Raw genomic sequence first — 18181 nt, 5'->3', positions numbered from 1 at the left:
GCATAAGCAGTTCCTAGGAACTTGTTAGAAATGCAAATCGTCCAGCCCACCCAGATCTACAGAATCTGAAACTCGGGAGGGTGGTGGCACCCAGCCACCCAAGGTTTTACAATTCTGTGTCCTAGTGCAGGGGTCCCCAACCCCTGGGCTGCAGACAGTACTGATCCGTGGCCTGTTAGGAACCGGGTTGCATAGCAGGAGGTGAGCAGCAGCCAGGCCAGCGAAGCTTCCTCTGTATCTGCAGCCGCTCCCCAGAGCTAGCATCACCACCTGGGCTCCACCTAAGATTCTCAAACATTAGATTCTCATAGGAGCACCGGTCCCTGGTGCCAAAAAGGTTGGGGACCGCTGCCCTAGTGCATTGCTTCTCAAACTAAGATACAGAGGGACTCCCCCGTTGGGGAGTCTGGCTAAAATGCAGACTCGGAAGGCCTAGGGTGAGCCTGAGGGTCTGCATTTCCAACAAGCTCCCCAGAGATACTGACCTGCTGGTCCTCGGACCACACTCTGAGTAGCAAGGATCTGGAGCTGGGGTCAGCTTGTTTTTTTAGGTGCATAGCCACACCCAATCATTGACCTACTGCTGGGCACAAACTATTCACTATTTGGTCCTTCACAGACACAGTGTGCCAGCCTCTGGTCTAACGAAGTCCATCTTAGCCTGATTCCTCCCTCCCACCCCCTTCCACCCCTTCAGCTTATAGTCAGCCTCCAACTCTGATTCCAGAAACTGCCAGCCTCTCCTCACTCCAGCAGTTCCTTCTGCCTGGTCTGTCTCACCAACGCTGTCTGAAAGCCCAAGCTAGGTCCTAGCTGGCCCTCCCCACCTCCCCACCGCATTATAAACATGCCTGGGCCCTGGCCTCCCTCACCAGCCTAGGGCAGGAACCTGGGTCAAGGTGTTGAGCAGATGGATCTCTGAGGCCCTCACACAACACACAAGACACGCTTGGGAAAAGGGCTCTCTCATCCTTTATCTTCAGGGGCGAGGTCAACGGCCCTCCAGGGCTCGGTCTCGGGCGATGACAGCCTCCTCAAACTTGATCATGAGTGTGGTGCCCTTGTGCCAATGCGCCGTGACCTTGGCAGGGAAGCCACTGTGCGTGAGCACTGCCTCCACGATGCCTGCAGTGAAGCTGGCACAGTTGAGTGTGCTATTTTCCTTGGGCACTGAGATGTAGGTGTTGATGAGCGGTTCCCGCTCGATGATGTAGAAGGTACGTGCGTCGTCGTTGGCCTGCTCCAGCTTGTCGGCCTCCTTGCCGAAGAGCGCTTTCCACACGGCGCCCTTGACGAAGAGCAGGGCGCCCAGCACCTTGGTCTCCCGCCGGGCACCCTTTTCTCGAGCCACCAACGCATCCAGAACGCGAGCGCCTACCTGGCGACCCAGCGCCGCCAGGCGCGCCTGCAGCTCGGCCACAGAGAAGACACGGCTCTGGCAATGCTGCACCAGCTCTGAGAAGAGCAGCGCGAAGGCGCTCAGGCTCACCTCGGTGCGTGGCCGCGTGAGCGCGCGCTCCAGAAGCGCCGACTTCCCGCGCGTGAAGCGCGCCTCCATGCCGCCGCCGCCCTGCGAGAAGACCAGGCGAAGCCGGTGTCAGGGCCGGAGGGGGAACCCTGAGACCTCCAGCCCACCCCCATGTGCTCCATCGCTGACTTTCCACGTCGGAAGAGATGAATGGAGTAAAGGGGACATTCACCTGCGTGTAAACGTCGCCTCCATTACCCTGGCCAGAGAAGGACAAAGGGGAAAGGAGTGGGCTTATACTCGATGAGAGCTTAGGTGGGAGGACACAGGACAGGGACCACAAGGGGGCGCTGGAACCCCTCCCCCAACCCTCGAGTTTCAAGTGAAAAGCACATCTGTGCGCCCTCGGCCACCTTTGGCAGCGACTAGAAAACTAGTGCACAGAGTGGGGGTGGGGAGTCAGACCTAGAGCTGGAACGGGAAAAGGATGGGGGTCAATAAGAAAGAACTGGCATCTGTCCCTCCCCCGAGTGCACTACAGCACTCACTTCCTGCAGGTTAAGAGAACTTCCCTGCCTATCGCCTGCGGAAAACCAGACACGGGTGGTGGGAGTAGGGGATGTGTCGAGACCAACCGCCAGGATGAGATGCTTGGTGTAAAGACGAGATACACAAACGAGCCAGGAGGGGGCGCTGGAAACCCTTCGAATCCCGCGCCTTCTGCGAAGCGCGCGTCCTTGGGACACCGAAGGGCCTGCATTTAAAATAAAACGACTGGGGGCGGACGTGGGAGCCGGCGTGGGGTACAGGGCAGGGGCGTTGGGAGCCCCCCACCCCTGTGCTCTCCAGAAAGATAGCTGGACTAGAGGGACGGGGATGGGGCAGTCAGGCTTGGGGGAACCAGGAGGGGACGCTGTGATCCTCCACCCCACCGCTAGACGCCACAACTGTCGGTGAGGAAGACAGAGGGGGATCTGTTCGAGAAAACCACGACAGAGAGCTGAGACCTGAAGGGCGGGGCGGCAGCAGATGGAGGATTCCAAGGGCGCTGAGAGACACCCTTCCTTCCCCTCCGCCCTCGCCCACTCAAGTGTAAAGCCGCCGCCCAGGATGGGGTCGGGAGGAGTAACTGAGAACCCCGCCCCCGACAGGCAGGGACGGAGCCAGGGGCTGCTGGAGGGGTCTGGGGATGCTGAGCGGGCCTCCAAGAAATCTGCGTGGGGGATGGGAAGCCAGCGGTGTCCCAGGCGCTCCAGGGCACCCCCGCCCCGGTGCGCGGCCGTACATGGGGAGGACCCAGAGCACGAGACTGGAGGGGCAGTGTTGAGACCCACCCCCCACTCCCCGCTCCGGGCTGCGATGGGGCCTAGTGAATCGAACCCAGGAAAGGCAGGGGCCCTGACGCCCCCCGCTCCGGCACGAATCAGGCAGAGGGACCGCAGAGGAACCCAGCCTCCTTGAGGCCACCCTGGCTGGACCGGAGCGGGCGGTCCAGGAATCGCGGACGCAGCGACCCTGGCCCAGGACCCAGAAGCCCGCGGGGAGAGGTCCGCAGCGGACGCAAGGGGTCTCACCGGGAACTGCAGCCGTAGGCTCGACCGAGCTGCTTTACGACGCCGTAAAAGGCCCTCTGTGCGCAGGCGCCTTGGCGAGCAGCCGTGTGGGCGGGTCCTGCGCTGTGATTTTGAAGAGCGGCCGCCGGGGGGCGCGCGTCTCCTCCCGACCAAAGGATGCGGCCCCACGGCCAGGGACCTCGCTGGCCTTGGTTGGCTCCTGCTCAGGGAGACAGTATCATCGTGGTGACATGCTCAGGGACATACGTTTGACGATGGGCACACTTCTCTGTGTCGGGTACATGTGAACATATGTACATCTCAGGCCACAAACCTTCACGGGCACACACTAAGGGCACAGGGACTCAGTTACTCCCTGGGTACAAATTCATGGACACACAGGGACCCACTCGGGACATCGTTCTCACATACCCTCGTGCCCCCAGTGTTCCTGGCATAACGTCCATTTGTTCGCTATGTGGTTTTCCCAATTCCCCAAGTCCAAACACCCGCAGACCCTCACCCAGGAAGCCCCAAAGACCCCCATTCACCCCAATAACAGATTAGAAATATGCAGCATTTTCCCTTGGCCTTTATTTCCATGAATCACAAAATATGAATGCAGAAACAAACAGACACATGTTTGTACATGCTCTGAGCACATTTGTTCATGTGGCCACAGGGAGTGACAGGTCACACCCCACAACACCCACAATTACAGTGATATATTCCAACGGTACGTGCTACATACACCTCCACCATGACAATTATACACACAACATGTTGCTGGACATTGTGCATGTTTACACTCAGAAGCATACATAGGCAACATGTCACCAACACTCACACTCACAGTAACATACCTTTGTGGTCTCTGCTGACACAGCCACCCACCGTGACATGCATGACACAATACACACATGTGTCACATGGGCAGTGACATAGGCAAGCATACCACACCCACTGTGACTCCTACATTCAACATTCACCCGCTTCGCCTCCTTGTCAGACACACTGAGAACCCGCCCTTCATGAAATGCTTACCACCCTCACACACATGCACACATGCGACTTCACAACACTCATCACCATGACACATGATTTTCTACATGTGGAGACGATAGATTCAGACCAGGTTGGGGCCCCTGTGTTCCATCTTCACTGGGAAATGCAACCCCATCCTCCAAGCTGCAGCCAAGGCTTTCACATCTGGTTGTTTATTGAGGTGTGGACACTGTGGTGGGGGGAGGCAGAGATCCAAGATCAGGCAGGTCATCGCCTAAGAGAAGCTAGGGCCAAATCCTGGGCTCCGCCTCCCCCAGCCCCAGCTTACGTTCATTTGACATTTTCTGCAACATCTTAGAGATATCCTGCAACTGAGTCTTGATTTGATTTATGGCTGAGGATGGGGGAGAAAGAGAAAGCTGGGGTGGAGCCTCAGACAAGGCCCCCACCTTTATTGGAAGTCCCGTCCTTGCCTCTGCACTTGGGGTTCCCAGCAGTATTTAAATACTCTCGAGTGACTTGAAGGCGACATCCATCACCCCTACAAACCCTGCATTCTGGGAGGGTAGGAGCCCTGCTGTCCCCTCCCTTTTTCCCCCAATGCTACGATCTGCCCAGTAGAGGCCCACAAGGGCACCTGGTGACAGTTTCTCGTTCTCGGTCCGGACAGTCTTCTTGATCGTGTTAACCTCATTCAAGCACTGCTGGATGTCTCTCCGGCCCTCCTGGCACTCTCGTGCTGAGATGGAAACTGAGGGTGTGAAATGGGGATATCTGTGTCACTGCTGCTCTCCCTACCCCCACCCTGACCTCTCAGGCCTTCCCTAGTCCTCCCCTCCCCTCACCATTCAAGAGGTCCATTTTCAAGCCCAGCAGCTCCCCAGACATCTCAGAATCTATTCAAGATGGGGAGGAAGGAAAATCCTTGAAGCACCTCAGTTCTGCAGCCCTGGGAGCAGGGGTGAGGGAAGGGAGAGGAACTGGGAGAAAAGGCAATGGTGGGAACATTGGGCCTCCCCAGCTGTCTAAGACCCTTTCACATTTCTTTAGTCCCCTCCCCCACACACACCAAAACCCCAAAAAACAAAAAGCCCACTCACGTTTCATCAGGACCCAAGCCAACAGAATGATGCAAAACAGGGCGAGGAGAATGTACAGGCTTATGGTGGCTCCGTACAACCAACGAGGGGTCCGGGTAGAATCTAAGGATGGTCTGGACCGGACTGGGACTAGGGTAGAGCCAAGACAGGTGACCTCCGGGACTCAGCACTGCCACTTGGACCATCAGTACTGACTCATACCATCAATAGCTCTGTCACCTACACCACTCTTCTCAATACAATCAGCAGCCATAATCAACAGCACTGCCACTGACATACACCCTGACCTGCACTACCAGCACTTGTCTCTAACGCTGTCACCCTCATGTCCCCCCTTACTATCCCCATCACCGACAGTCACCAGTGTTAGCAGTAGCTGTCAACAACAGCCGCCAACATCAATGCCCGCTATTTCCAGCATTGTCTTCATCAACAACACCCTCATCAGTTCTGTCTAGGTGATTCCTTCCCAATTCACTACATTGTCACCTACTCACTATCACCCAAAACTTCACCAACACTTCCATCTGCATAATCCTCACCACCACCTACAAAGCTACCCCCACCACTGTCACACACAAACCTTAATGCCACCACACCCCACACCACTGACCCTGACCTCCACATTCTGCTGCTGTCCTTGTGATGTCCTCCCATGGACCCTTCCCAAGGCTATAGGATGTGGGCTGGTGGGTGGCTGCTCACCCTGATTCTTGGGTGGTGAATGACTGCCCTTTGACTGGTTCTGGTTTCTGAAGGTCAAGGTGATATTTTCATAGTCGGGGTCATCTACACCTGTGGGTGAGTCAGTGAGAAAGATTTGGAAACCTGCCTAGAGCTCTGGGGTGGGGATGGGGATGGGAGCGGGACTCAGAAATCTTGGTTCACCTTACCCCTACACACAGCATATTTCTGGAGATAAAAGTTAAGGAGTGGGGACCTAATGTCTGCTTCTTGGTTAAATGAAGAGGGTGTGTGTGAGCATTTGAGTGATAAATACACACACACACACACACACACACACACACACACACACACAAGCTTTCTGGTCCTGACTCTTCTCCCATACCAACTTCTCCCTCTTATCTGCTGCCCCCCATCCCAAGGTACCTAACCTTTATTGGCTGGGGCCCCCCGTTGCTTGTCTTTAAAGGCTGCTGCCGCCTGCATCCTGGCCTGGTTCATGTAGATTTCCTCAGCCTCCATGGTCCCCCGTCTGCCAATTTGTCCACACATATCCCCACCCACCGGAAGGTGTTACAGCAGATGAGGAAATCTCCGGGTTGGGGTGCGGGGGAGGAAGGAGAGATCAGCCTATTCTTTTCAGGGATCCAGGACCCTCCAACCATGGGGCATCCTCACTGCCCCTGCCCCCAGAGACCAGAGGTCTCAGGGATGACCAGAAGAGAAGCCCACAGACCTAGAGACAGAACACAATGATCAGGAACTTGTGATAGAGGTGTTACTAACACCTATGGCCATCATTTTGCATTATATAAATGTATCAAATCAACACATTGTACACCTTATATTTATACAGTATTATATGTCAATTATATTCAATAAAATAAATTTTAAAATGTTGATGGTTAGAACCTTTACAGGAAGCAGTGTGTGTGAAGGGGGGAGCAACCTAACCTGGATAAACCTCATCCTCCTCAGAGTTCCGCCTTCCAGAGTAGGGACAGCTAGTCTTGAAGGCAGGATTCTTGGGTCCCCCACACCTTCCTTCCTCCTGCCCCAATCCCACTCCTTTGCTCCACCTCAGAAAATTGTCTTTCCTCAAGGCCCCATGGAGGAAAGGAACGAATGCGAGGCAACAGTGCTAATCATTGGAACCTCACACTCATATCTGAGACCGAGGCCAGACCCACACTTTGACTTTCCCTGGATCTATTTTTCCCTCAATCTGGAGACCCCAGATGGAGAAACATTCAGAAACACACTCACTCTCATCCACACATCTGCTCACCTACCTAGACTCACACACACATACTTGTGCACACACACTCCCAAATACCCTTGGTCACACATCTGCTCACGTATAACACATCATACACCCATTCATATGCTTTCAAACACCCTTAACCAGGGAAATGTACATATCCATGCATTCACATGCCTACACTCTATCTAGGTGCCTTAAAACTCTCTTTGTATCTAATTGACCTTGAAAACTGGGGATAAAAACGAGGTAATGTATATAAGGAATTTTCTCTGTAAATCTAGGGCAGAGCCTTCCAAGAGAAATGTAATATAAACCACACGTTTAATTAAAATTTTCATATAAACCTAAAAGCAACAAATGAACAAGACAAACAGAGATTCATGGACATGGACAATAGATTAGTGGTTACCAGAGAGGAGGGAAGAAGAGAAAGGTAGACGGGGTAAAGGGGGTCAAATATGTGGTGACCGAAAGAAATCTATGAGATGTGAACATATAGTGTAAATATATATATATATATGCCTTACAGTTGAAATGTGCAGCTGAAACTTATGGGAGTTCATTAACCAATGTCACCACAGAATAATTAATTAATTGATTGATTGATTAGTTAGTCAATTAGAAATTTTCTAGCAGCCACATTAAAAAAATCAAAAGAGCCTGGCTAAATTAATTTTAATAATATATTTTATTTAACATATACCTAAAATATTATCACTTCAGCATGTAGATGATATTTTTAAGTAATTGCTATAGTTTACTTTTGAGGGGTATTGAATCTTCAAAATCAAACACGTATTTACACTTACGGTGCATTTCAGTTCAGAAGAGCCACACTTCAAGGGCTCAGGGGCTACCATATTAGACACTGCCAGTCTGAGCTGTTATAGTTTTCTCCCTTTGGAAAAAAGAAGTAAAAGACTTTCTGACAATGTGTGAGAAGTGTTATGTTCTAGGTTTAAAATATGCAATTAAATTCAAGATAGGTTTGGAATGGTCCCTCAAGATCTGGTGAGGATAATATTCTCTTTCCTAAACTATTGCCAACCTGGTCTATTCCAGGAAGATCAACTTAACAGTGATCAGGTGCCAGCTCCTCTTTCTTATGGTATAAGCAGTCAGCCCTTGAGCAATTCGGCCCCCTTCTGCTGTAACAGCCACAGTGGAGACAGGCCAATTGAGCTTGCTCCATTCCCATGGACAGATTCCAGGGGCAGGGCCACAGCTTAGCACATTTCTGTGGCTCACATGGAGCTATGACCTGGCTCCAGTCCACAGGACCTTCAGAAAAAGGCAGCTGTGACAGTGTAGACACACAAGCAGTCATGTTACAGTGGCCTGAGAGGGCTCCATAGGGTTGTCTGACCAGTCCCTTTCATGGGGTAAGAGTCTCTATTTTCTTTTAAGAAACAAAATGTATCCTAATCAGGGATTGGCTTAAGGTGGACACATGATCCGGGTCTAGCCAATCAGAGTGTAAGATTTGGCACAGGGGCAGGCGAATGAACAAGACTCAACCATTGAGACTCAGGACTGGAACTTTTGTTGTGTTAACCAAGAAAAATGGCATTTTCTCTTGTTTCACCGCTGCTAGGGCTGTCTCACTGGGAGAATGTAAACTTAGAGCCCTGACAGGGGCAAACCTGAATGAGAGTGAACCCAGTACCAAGAAAAGCAAACCCTAGAGGGACTTGAGTCATGGAGACATCATTCGAGACCCTGGGTTTGTTGTAGCCGCCAGCCCCGGATAGATACCAGAAATGGACCACCAGAAATCTGTGAGTTATATGAAACACACTCTTTATTCTGCCAGGGGTATGCAGACTCCAAATCAAGCAGCCAGGAAATGTAGAGGTACAAGGTTTTTAAGCTCTAAACCCATATTCTTCATCTTGTTTGAACACAGTCTATTTTTCTTCTTTTTCTAACTGTCAACCTACAGGTTGGTTGTGCAAGCAGGGATACAGAAGCAGAAAACTTACTGTTAGAGTGTTATGTTCCCATGGGCAATAGCCTAACAGTAATTTTCCAGCCAACACAGGTTCAGCTTCCTGAATCCATTGATATAACCCTGGGCCTCTCAGTTATGTAATCCAGAAACTTCCTTTTAACTCTTGTTCAAGCTAGCTTGAAGTAGGATATGTGGCACTTGAAGACTCTTGGCTACCATAGGGGCCTGGGCAATTGGTGAGTAGAACAATAGAGGTTCAAGAAGGGGGCTTGCTTGTCCAAGGTCATATGGGCAGTAAGATATGATTTCCAAGTTTGCACTTTGAAACCGGACACAATAGTGGGCTCTGAGGAGACCCTTCTTGGGGTCTAGTTAGAGTGGGACACATGAGTGGGGCTTAGAGACAAAGGCATACACATCAGGGCCTTAGGACAAGGGAGTGCTCCTTCTCCACCAAATCAGTGTGGGAAAAGGACAGACAAGACCCTAGATTCACCTTCTCTGGTCTTAAACACACTTTGACTCAGCGGTCTCATGCCAACCCCATGGCACAGTGGGAAGAGGAAGGAGGACCTGAGAAGGGAATCACTGGGTTGGGATCTGGATGGCTTCCACACAGGCACCAGAAATGTTCATGATCTCTGCTCAGGGCCACCAGGATCAGACAGGGTCTGTGCCATTATAGGGGTGGGCAGCAGAGGAAGGAGAGTCCAAGACATCCTGAAAACCGAACCCCACCCTATCACCCATTTTCCAGCCCCTGGAGTATGGTGCTGTGACTTTTGAGTTTGAGGTCCCTTTTAAGACTGGGCACCAAGAGTTCTGAAGTCTGCATATCTCAGGGGCCAGATTTTAAGACCCCTGGTTAGGGTTCTCAGAGAACTGGACCCCATATCACCTGGATTTGTGCACTCAGGGATGCTAGGGTTTGCCTTTTAGGGAATTGAGCCCAGATTGAACTCACTATCATCTAAACTGGGGTGGGGACTTGATGTTGGAAGCATTAGAGTCTGTCCAGGGTTTGTATGTGTCTATATGTCCTTGTGTGCCCACTCCTTGTGGGGATGTTTGTGTATTTTAGGAATGCCTTTCTGTGTCCATGTGTGTCTGCAGGCATAATACTTCTGTCTGACAGTAATAACTGGGTTGTGTCCTGTGCATGGACATGGCTATGTGTAACTCTGTGTGTATGTATGCATGTATACCTGGGCAATGTGCCCACGTGGTTCTTTGCTATTTTTTCAGCAGACATTTCCTGAGTGCCTACTACGTGCCACAATCTCCTTTAAGCATCAAAGACACACCAAAGAGCAAATAAATACTGTGCCTTCATATTCAAGTGTTCATGAGGGTGTGCGTATGTGCCCCTGTTGACTGCAGCTTATTACTATTGGAAACTGCACCCGCACATGTGAAAACTTGAACTTATGATGTGTGACCTCAGGTAGGAGTTTTCAGCACATGCACGTGCACACACACACACACACCCGGCCCTGTAAAGACTCTTTTCTGTCCACAACTCTGACTTTGCCTGCATCTTGGGGTTCCTTCGATGGGGTGGGGAGTGACGATAGGGGCTCAGGGCTCTAGGCTGAGGTGATTCAGGTGTTCACCCTGACCCTGGAGCTTCTGAGGCCCTGGAGTGTATGTGGGGTGGGGGAAGGATACCCTATTGCATCCAGACCTAGACTCTGGATGAAATCTCAGGGAGGGAGGTGGGAGAAGAGAATGACCATCAACTTCTGGGAGGCCCGAGACCTAAGGGTGACCAAGACCTGAGGGTGACCGTCAAGGAGGCCATGAAAGAGGCCATGAGCACATTCTCTGAGGTAGAGGTGGGGGCCAACATGAAGGAAGAGGAATGGGGCAGAAGAAAGTCACAGTCACTCCTCACCACCCCCACCTCCCTCCAGCGTCTAAGCACACTGCTCAGTCCCCCACACCCTACAAAGACAGAGCAGTGCTCAGACCTTCTTCATCATCTTCTCAAGGGTTTATTTCCAGACCTGCCCTCCAAAGCCTAGACAAGCGCCTCTGAGACCTTGCGACGCCCCCATGCCACGTGACTTCAGCCAGCTGCCCGCATACGACAGCAACGTGCTCCAGTCCAGTCCATGCCCGCACACTGGCAGTGGCAGGTTCTCTCTGCGCGCACATCCCACGAGCCACAGGCAGAGCCACACGTGCAGCCAGTGACAACGAAGCCTGCCAACAGTAGTGGAGGAAGCTTGGACCCCAAAGCTGGTGGCATTGGGGTGGAGGTCTGGGGCCTGCAGGCTCCCACACCAGGGAATGCGAGCCCGTGCATGGGCGGGCTGTGGGGAGGCTGGCAACTGGGGCCCTGGACACCACTGTCCTAAGGAAATGGGGTCCCACCTCTGGGGCAGGGAGAAGGCTGGGCATGCAGATCTGGACCCTAAAGACGTAAAGGTTGAGACTTCATGGTCCTAGAGAAATAGAGGCTGGGCATGGGGAAGGAGATTACAGGGTACTGTGAATAGAAGAGAGAGCCTGGACAATGAACTTCTGTACTCACCTGTGGGGCAGGTGACCAGGTCTCCTCTGGAGGTGACACTCTGACAGTCCAGATCAATGTTTTTTATCGCCTCAAGAACTGCAGGAGGGAGGAGGACGGTCTGTGAGACCAAGCTGCCTCCACCCCATTCTCATGCTGCCCAGGCCCTGGTGGCTTAGAGATAGGCAGGGGGTCAAGAAAACTACCCCAAGGAAGGCCTAGGTGGTCTAGGCCCTTGTGGAGAGCCCTGGTGATAGAGAGCTCACCTGGGGTCTGTCTTGAGATGGGCATTTTGGAGGAAGGAGGGTTTAGAACTGTGGTTAAAGGTGGAGCTGGATGTGGTTGGGGTTGGGTTGGGTTTAGGATTGATGTTTGCTTAAAGTTGGCTTTGAACTTGAGGTTTAGATTGGGCTCAAGGTTGAGGTTTGGTTGGGATTGGAGTTGGATCGTGATTGTGTTGGGTTTGGGGTTGAGGTTTAAACGTAAGGTTTAGTAGGGGTTGGGCTCAAGGTAGAGGTTTATTTGGGATTGGGGTTAGGATTGGATTGGTTGGAGTTGAGCTTTAGTTCGGGTTGGGTTGGAGTGGGATTGAGCCATACTCCAAGTCTGCAGTCTGAGGGGTCTCTGAGGTCCCTGCTGAGATCAGATATGAAAGTTCTTACTTAGGGAGCTGGTGACATCCTGGATTTTCTTATCAATAGCTTCATCTACAGGACACAGCAGCTTGCCATATACCAGCAGCCCCAGGACAGGGAGGAGGAGGATAGAGAGAGCCTTCATCCTGCAGAGGCTGAAAGAGGAAACCAAGAGACTCACAGCTGGGTCAGCCCCTGCCCTTCCTAGGGAGGGTTGGGCTCACAGAGCATGTAAGATCTGGAACCCTGGGTTCCTATAGGGGACAGAGCTGGGGGCCCAGCTTTGTCCCCAGCTCCCCAGCCAGGGCTCTGGGCAGAAGCAGGAGCAGCTGTCACTTACCCTTTGAGCAGACTCAGCAGGCCAAATCGGACATGAATTCCATGCTGCTGCCACATCTCCCTTTTTAAGGCCTCAGGATGTGGGGCTTCCTGTCTTGGGTAATACATCCCTTGGCCCCTTCCCCCCTTTCCACATCCAGGGCCAAGAGGAAGCCTCCGGAACAGACCAGGGGCCCCGCTTCCCACATCCGGACTGGAACTGGTCCAGGCAGAAGCGCCTGAGGAGTGATTCCAGAAGCCATAGTCTGGGGTACAGGTAGAGAACCGAGTTTGCATGTAGGGGTGGGGAATACAAACATGACTATGGTAACGTCCCTTTGGGAGAACTGCAGACTGTGTTCATACCCAAATGCCTGTCAGCAATGGAGTGGACAAACAGAACACAGAACTGTGGTTTATTTCCTCAGTGGGACAATCGCTGACAGCCTGTGGCCAAATCCAGCCTGCCATCACTTTTGTATGACCCATGAGCTAAAAATGATACTTACTTTTTTTGTTTGTTTTCAATAGAAATGGATTTTTCAATTGTGCTAAAAGACACATAACAACATTTACCATTTTAACCATTTTTTAGTGTCCAGTTCGGCAGCATTAAGTGCATTCATGATGCGGTACAACCATCACTCCTCTTCATTTTCAGAACTTTTTCATCTTCCCAAAACAAAACTCTGCGTTAAACACTAACTCCTCATCCCTCTCCTCCAGCACCTGACACTCACCATCCTGCTTTCCGTCTCTATGAATTTGTCCATTCATACTTCAAATAAGTGAAATCATATGATATTAATCCTTTTGTATCTGGCTTGTTTCACTTAGCATAATTGTTTTTATGACATTCAAACCCTGGTCTCCATAAATAACGTTTTTTTTTGGCACACAGACACACATGCTTTTTTAAATACCATCTATGGCTGCTGCCATTAATGGCACATCAGTGGCAGAGGCGAATAGTTGTGACAGAGATCATGTGGCCCACAAAACCAAACATATTTTCTATATGGTCCTTTACAGAAAGGCCTTATGCTCTACCCTGGTCGACAGCAATGAGTGTGAATGAGAGATCAATGTATGGATTGCAGCTACATGCAACAATCTGGCTGATTCTCACCAGCATAATGGTGAGCAAAAGAGCCCAGACACAAAAGAGAATATGCCATGCAGATCCATTTATTATGTTTACACACTTTTCTTTATGCACACTACATTTCAATACAGAGTGATGTGTGTGTGTGAAATCCCTGTGTACAAGCGTGTACACAGGGCCAAATATAGGCAACATTTATTGAGTACTTACTATGTGCCAGATGTTGTACTCAGCACTCTGCATCCAGTAAGGAGGAAAGGGGCACTCCTGCCCTCCGTGCAGTTTGCCCTTGTCTGTTGGAAAGACAGACACCAAGAGAACACTCAGTCAGCCTCCAATTTCACCTGTCACCTGTGCCCTGAAGGAGAGGAACCCCATTCTGGGAGAATTGACACATAATACAGGAATCCAAGAAGGAATTTTTTTGTGTGTGGAGGGAGAGACGGCTGAGCTGAAGTTAGAGGATGAGCAAGCGTTAACCACGAGGACAAGCCAGGGAGGGCATTCCGGGCGAGGGAACTGCATGTCCTAAGGCCCTGGGCGGAACAGAGGGCACCAGTTTTGAAGAACTAGAAGAAACCTAGTGGCGCAAGAAGGTGTAGAGCCTGGTTGGGATAAATGAATTCTATAGGCTCCCTCCCTTCTTTGCAGACCCTGTCAACTAAGAAAGAGTTTAGGCTGTAATAAGAATAAATGGCATTTATTTGAAGGCAGGGTTCGTGAAGGCAAAAACCACGAAGTGTAATTTTCTTGCAAATGAAGCATTGGCGGCTAGGTTAAGTGGTTTAGTTAGTTTCAATATGCAAATGAAGGGGGACGAAAACTAGGAGGAGAAGGTCAAGTCCATATGTGTCCAGTGGCAGTTGTGTTCCAGGATGTTTATGGCTCAGCCTTGACCTGAGTTTAGCAACAGGTCAGTAGCTTAATAGCAGCTCTGAGAGCTGAGGCACAAGCCAAGCAGAGACCTCACTTCCCTAATAGCCTCCCAAATCTGTTTCAAGTGAGCCTCTTGGCAAGGCTTGTTCCATTTTATTTTTTTACATTATCAGCCCCTACAGTTTGTGCACAGGGTAGCTTGGGGGAGTGGCAAAAATCATTTTTTGAGAGCTCTCATTTTTCAAACCTTTTAGTCTCATAACTTTTCAGATAAAAGCTTTTGAAGGGTGCAGCAGAAGTGGGCACCTCTGATACAGGTTACGTGAGAAGCAGGAGGAGTATGTAGAACCCCTAGGGTTCCCTAGGGTTTGAAAAACATTGATTCAGTAGTAGGAAAAGTTTGTGTGTCCCTTAATTCTCTTTTTTAAAAATTCTTTCATTTCCTCTGAGTTCTACCAGTGACTCTGACCTCTCCTGGCCTTAATTTTGCATCTAATACTAATAAAATTTTCAGAGCCAGGTCTTTAAAGTACAATAGGACAAGCACATATTCATAATTTTTAAAAATCAGTTTTATTGAGATATAATTTCCATGCGATAAAACTCAATTATCTTAAGGGTTCAGTTGGATGCACTTTTACAAGTGCATGCTGCATGAATGTTTTGTTTTTCCCAAGTATTTTTATTTTTAAATGGTGTAGTTTACATACAGTAACATTCACCCTTTTTAGTGAGTTCTATTGATGCTAGGCGGGGCAAATTTTCCCCCAGGGGGCCTGTACCACGAAAGAGGGTTCTTTGAGCGCAAGAAAGAATTCAAACGCATGCCAAAGCTAGAGTCAAAAGGAGAGTTTATTAGAGAAGAGGTGACGCTCCATAGACAGAGCGTGGTCTCCTCTCAGAGGCAGAGAGTGAGAGAGCCTGAGAGAGGGACACAGAGGCAGAGACAGTGACAGCAAAAGACAATGAGAGACTGCGAGGGACCCTGAGTGTTTGGGGGGGGGCATTCAGTTCATATATAATTCTTAGTTTCTGTGAATTACAGTTTATAGACTTTGTTACCCATTTTCCTTTGATGGTAGGACATACAGTGAGAAAGGATAAGAGTATGTAGCATGAGAAGGTAAGAACATGGAGCGTGAAAGGCCTGCTGGCAGTTCCCAGCCCGTAATCCATAAGTTCCTCATGGTTTTAGCCACAGGGAATGAATGATTTTATTTTGTGTAGGGCGCCACTTAAAGACCCTGTTTTTCCTGTTTTCCCTTCAGGGTGCGGGGAAATGGGTTGTCAGCAGTCCCAGCAGACATCTTCCTTCTTCCGCAGGTGTCCTCGAGGTCCGGCTGCCAGGCTACTCAGCATATCGTCCAGCATATTTTCGTCTCTGAATACAGCTTGATTGAACACTTTAGTTCTCTTGCCTCCTCCCTACGTTACTATGAATTTCAACAAATGCATGCAGTTCTATAACCATCATCACCAAATAATTTAAATTATTTTAAAAAATTGGTTTCCCAAAGATCTGAAGGAAATCTGTGTCCTGAAGTCACAGAGAGGGTTTCTCTGCCCCATACAACTGGGGTTCCTGTGCATTAGAGACCTTGCGAATGATTATAACTGTTTCCAGCTCCTCTCCGCTGATATACAACCTTGAAGGGTTGTTTTGAACAAACGGCTCTGTGTCACTTGGAGGACTAGGAACTGCTGCCACCCTTTGTGGAGCTGACCTGCAGAGACAACCTGCACTTCTGATTGGGCCCCTGCTGGAAGATAACTTGCTGCCCCAGTGACAATGTTGTGATGGCATGTAGTTCTGCCAAATCAGAAAAGGGTCATTGACATTTGCTTTGTCTGTCCAACATGAATGACAGAAAAGAAAAAGAAAAGCTTTGGAGCACTGTCAGATTTCTTTAGCGGAAAGCTGGAGAGCCTTGACTTATTTATGGAAGTACTTGAGGGTGTGGGTGTGGATCCACCTTGCAGAATGGGAGAGGACAGGTGGGTGGCTCTGGCAGGACTTGCTGGGGCCAGGCCAGTGCCTTGGGGCAAGGAACAGAGAGAGCCTTGAGGGTGAGTGATAAAGATCATGATAATTTCCAGTGTTAACTACCCGAGATTTTCCTTTGCAGAGACCCACAACTGCCTTCCAACTTTCCCTGGGTCTTTCCTCCTTTCACAATAATGATCAATCTTTTACGTGGCTCCCCAGTAAGTTCTGAGATGATCATATCTGCTATTTGTTGAATGTTTAACCCCGTGTTGAGCAATTTACACATAAGACCTCATTCAACCACCACCACCCAGTCAGGTAGATATGCTTATTATCTCCACTTCACAAAAGGGGATGCTGGGGCCCAGAGAGGCTAAGTGACTTGCAGGGGTTACGTGGTCAGTTGGTGGAGGATCTTGGATTTGAACTTGGGTGGTCTGGCTCCAGGAAAATAATAAAAATAAAAGAGAAAGGAAAAGAAAAAAAGGAAAATTCTTTTGAGAATATTCCTGTAGTTTTTTCAAGAAATGATGGAAAGAAAATGTTCCTATTTAAAAAGAACTTCAAATAATTCAGAAGTCTATAAAATAAAAAAAGTTCCCCATATTCCTACTAGTCCAGAGTAGTTAAGAAGTGAGAGGCATGGTTTTATGAAGTAACCTGTACCCTTCCCCCCAACTGAGGAACTGAAAAAAAGGGAAGGGAGGGGAACCTCTGGCCACGGTTTCCTGGAATAAAACTGAGCTGCAACCCCCGACTCCTCATCCTCCACCACGCACCATCTCCCGACACTCTCCCAGTAGCGCATGCAGTTTCACGGAGGGGAAACCGATGCTAGGTGAAGCTGAGTCACTCTCAAGAGGGGGATTTCAGATCTAGACGTGTGCAATGCCAGCCATGGCACTTTCCCACCCTTACCGTGGGGTGAGGATGCATGGAGGGCAAAGTAAGGGGGCCAGGAAAAGTTCTGTGGAAGCCCCCTCCGCCCAGCCTGACCCTTGGGGGCCCTGCCCACCCAAGGTGAGCTTCTCTGCAGGCCCTTTACCATGCCTGTCCTCCTTCCCCTGCCAGCCTACCCATGCAACAAAGGCAGATGCTCAAGGAGGTTCAAGGATGCTGCAGAGGCTGCAGCCCCCTTCCAAAGATGGTGTACCAGCCCCACCACTTACTAGCTAAGTGGCCTTAAGCAAGTGGCTAAGCACCTCTGGGCCTCAGTTTCCCTATCTGTAAAATGGGAGTGTTATTAGTGACTACCTTACAGGGTAAAAATTAAGTGACTACTCTTTCACCCCCAGCTTTACTGAGACGGAATTGACATATAATGTGCAGGTTAAGGTGTCTACTGTGATGTGATGCGCATGTGTTGTGAAATGATTACCGCATAAGGTTAGCTGACACTTCCATCACCTCACATAATTATCTTTCTGTGTGTGTGGTGAAAATGTTTAAGATCTACTCTCTCAGCAATACAGTACCGTTAACCACACTCCCCACGCTGTACAGGACATCCCAGGACCTGTTTATCTTCTAACTGGAAGTTCTCACTCTTTGATCAACGTCTCCCCCATTTTCCCCGCCCCTGGACCCTGGTAACCACCACTCTACTCTGTTTCTATGAGTTCAGCTTTTTTATATTCCCTGGTGGTTGTCAGGGACTGGGTGGTGGAGAAACGGGTGAAGGTGGTCAAAAGGTAAAAACTGCCAGTTGGAAGATGAATAA

The 18181-nt window shown here is 50.0% G+C and overlaps 3 protein-coding genes across 4 annotated transcripts; all 3 read right to left on the bottom strand.

The window, feature by feature from the left end:
• Positions 1-952: 952 nt before the first annotated feature.
• On the bottom strand, positions 953-3116 carry TRAPPC5 (trafficking protein particle complex 5). The gene is made up of 2 exons (XM_016163181.2): positions 3043-3116; positions 953-1570 (listed from the first exon to the last, which is right to left on the bottom strand). The coding sequence occupies exon 2, from the start codon at positions 1556-1558 to the stop codon at positions 992-994; it is 567 nt and encodes a 188-aa protein (XP_016018667.1). The 5' UTR covers positions 1559-1570; positions 3043-3116; the 3' UTR covers positions 953-991.
• A 61-nt stretch (positions 3117-3177) lies between these two features.
• Positions 3178-6563, bottom strand: MCEMP1 (mast cell expressed membrane protein 1). 2 transcript variants are annotated; one of them, XM_016163192.2, is made up of 7 exons: positions 6242-6557; positions 5832-5921; positions 5127-5255; positions 4872-4922; positions 4664-4777; positions 4355-4420; positions 3197-4255 (listed from the first exon to the last, which is right to left on the bottom strand). In XM_016163192.2, the coding sequence occupies exons 1-7, from the start codon at positions 6360-6362 to the stop codon at positions 4239-4241; spliced, it is 588 nt and encodes a 195-aa protein (XP_016018678.2). In that variant the 5' UTR covers positions 6363-6557; the 3' UTR covers positions 3197-4238. The 2 variants fall into 2 exon arrangements, with proteins under 2 accessions (XP_016018679.2, XP_016018678.2); XM_016163193.2 differs by lacking the exon at positions 4872-4922 and having other exon boundaries at positions 3178-4255; positions 6242-6563.
• Positions 6564-10999: 4436 nt separating this feature from the next.
• Positions 11000-12593, bottom strand: RETN (resistin). The gene is made up of 4 exons (XM_016163195.2): positions 12516-12593; positions 12203-12330; positions 11562-11639; positions 11000-11230 (listed from the first exon to the last, which is right to left on the bottom strand). Exons 1-4 carry the CDS (start codon positions 12569-12571, stop codon positions 11094-11096), a joined length of 399 nt encoding a protein of 132 aa, XP_016018681.1. The 5' UTR covers positions 12572-12593; the 3' UTR covers positions 11000-11093.
• Between the last annotated feature and the right edge of the window lie 5588 nt (positions 12594-18181).

This window comes from Rousettus aegyptiacus, unplaced genomic scaffold (genome assembly GCF_014176215.1).
Source record: "Rousettus aegyptiacus isolate mRouAeg1 unplaced genomic scaffold, mRouAeg1.p scaffold_m13_p_16, whole genome shotgun sequence".
Taxonomy (NCBI): Eukaryota; Metazoa; Chordata; class Mammalia; order Chiroptera; family Pteropodidae; genus Rousettus; species Rousettus aegyptiacus.
The sequence above is the reverse complement of the archived record's forward strand: the minus strand, read 5'-3'. Positions and strand labels throughout refer to the sequence as shown.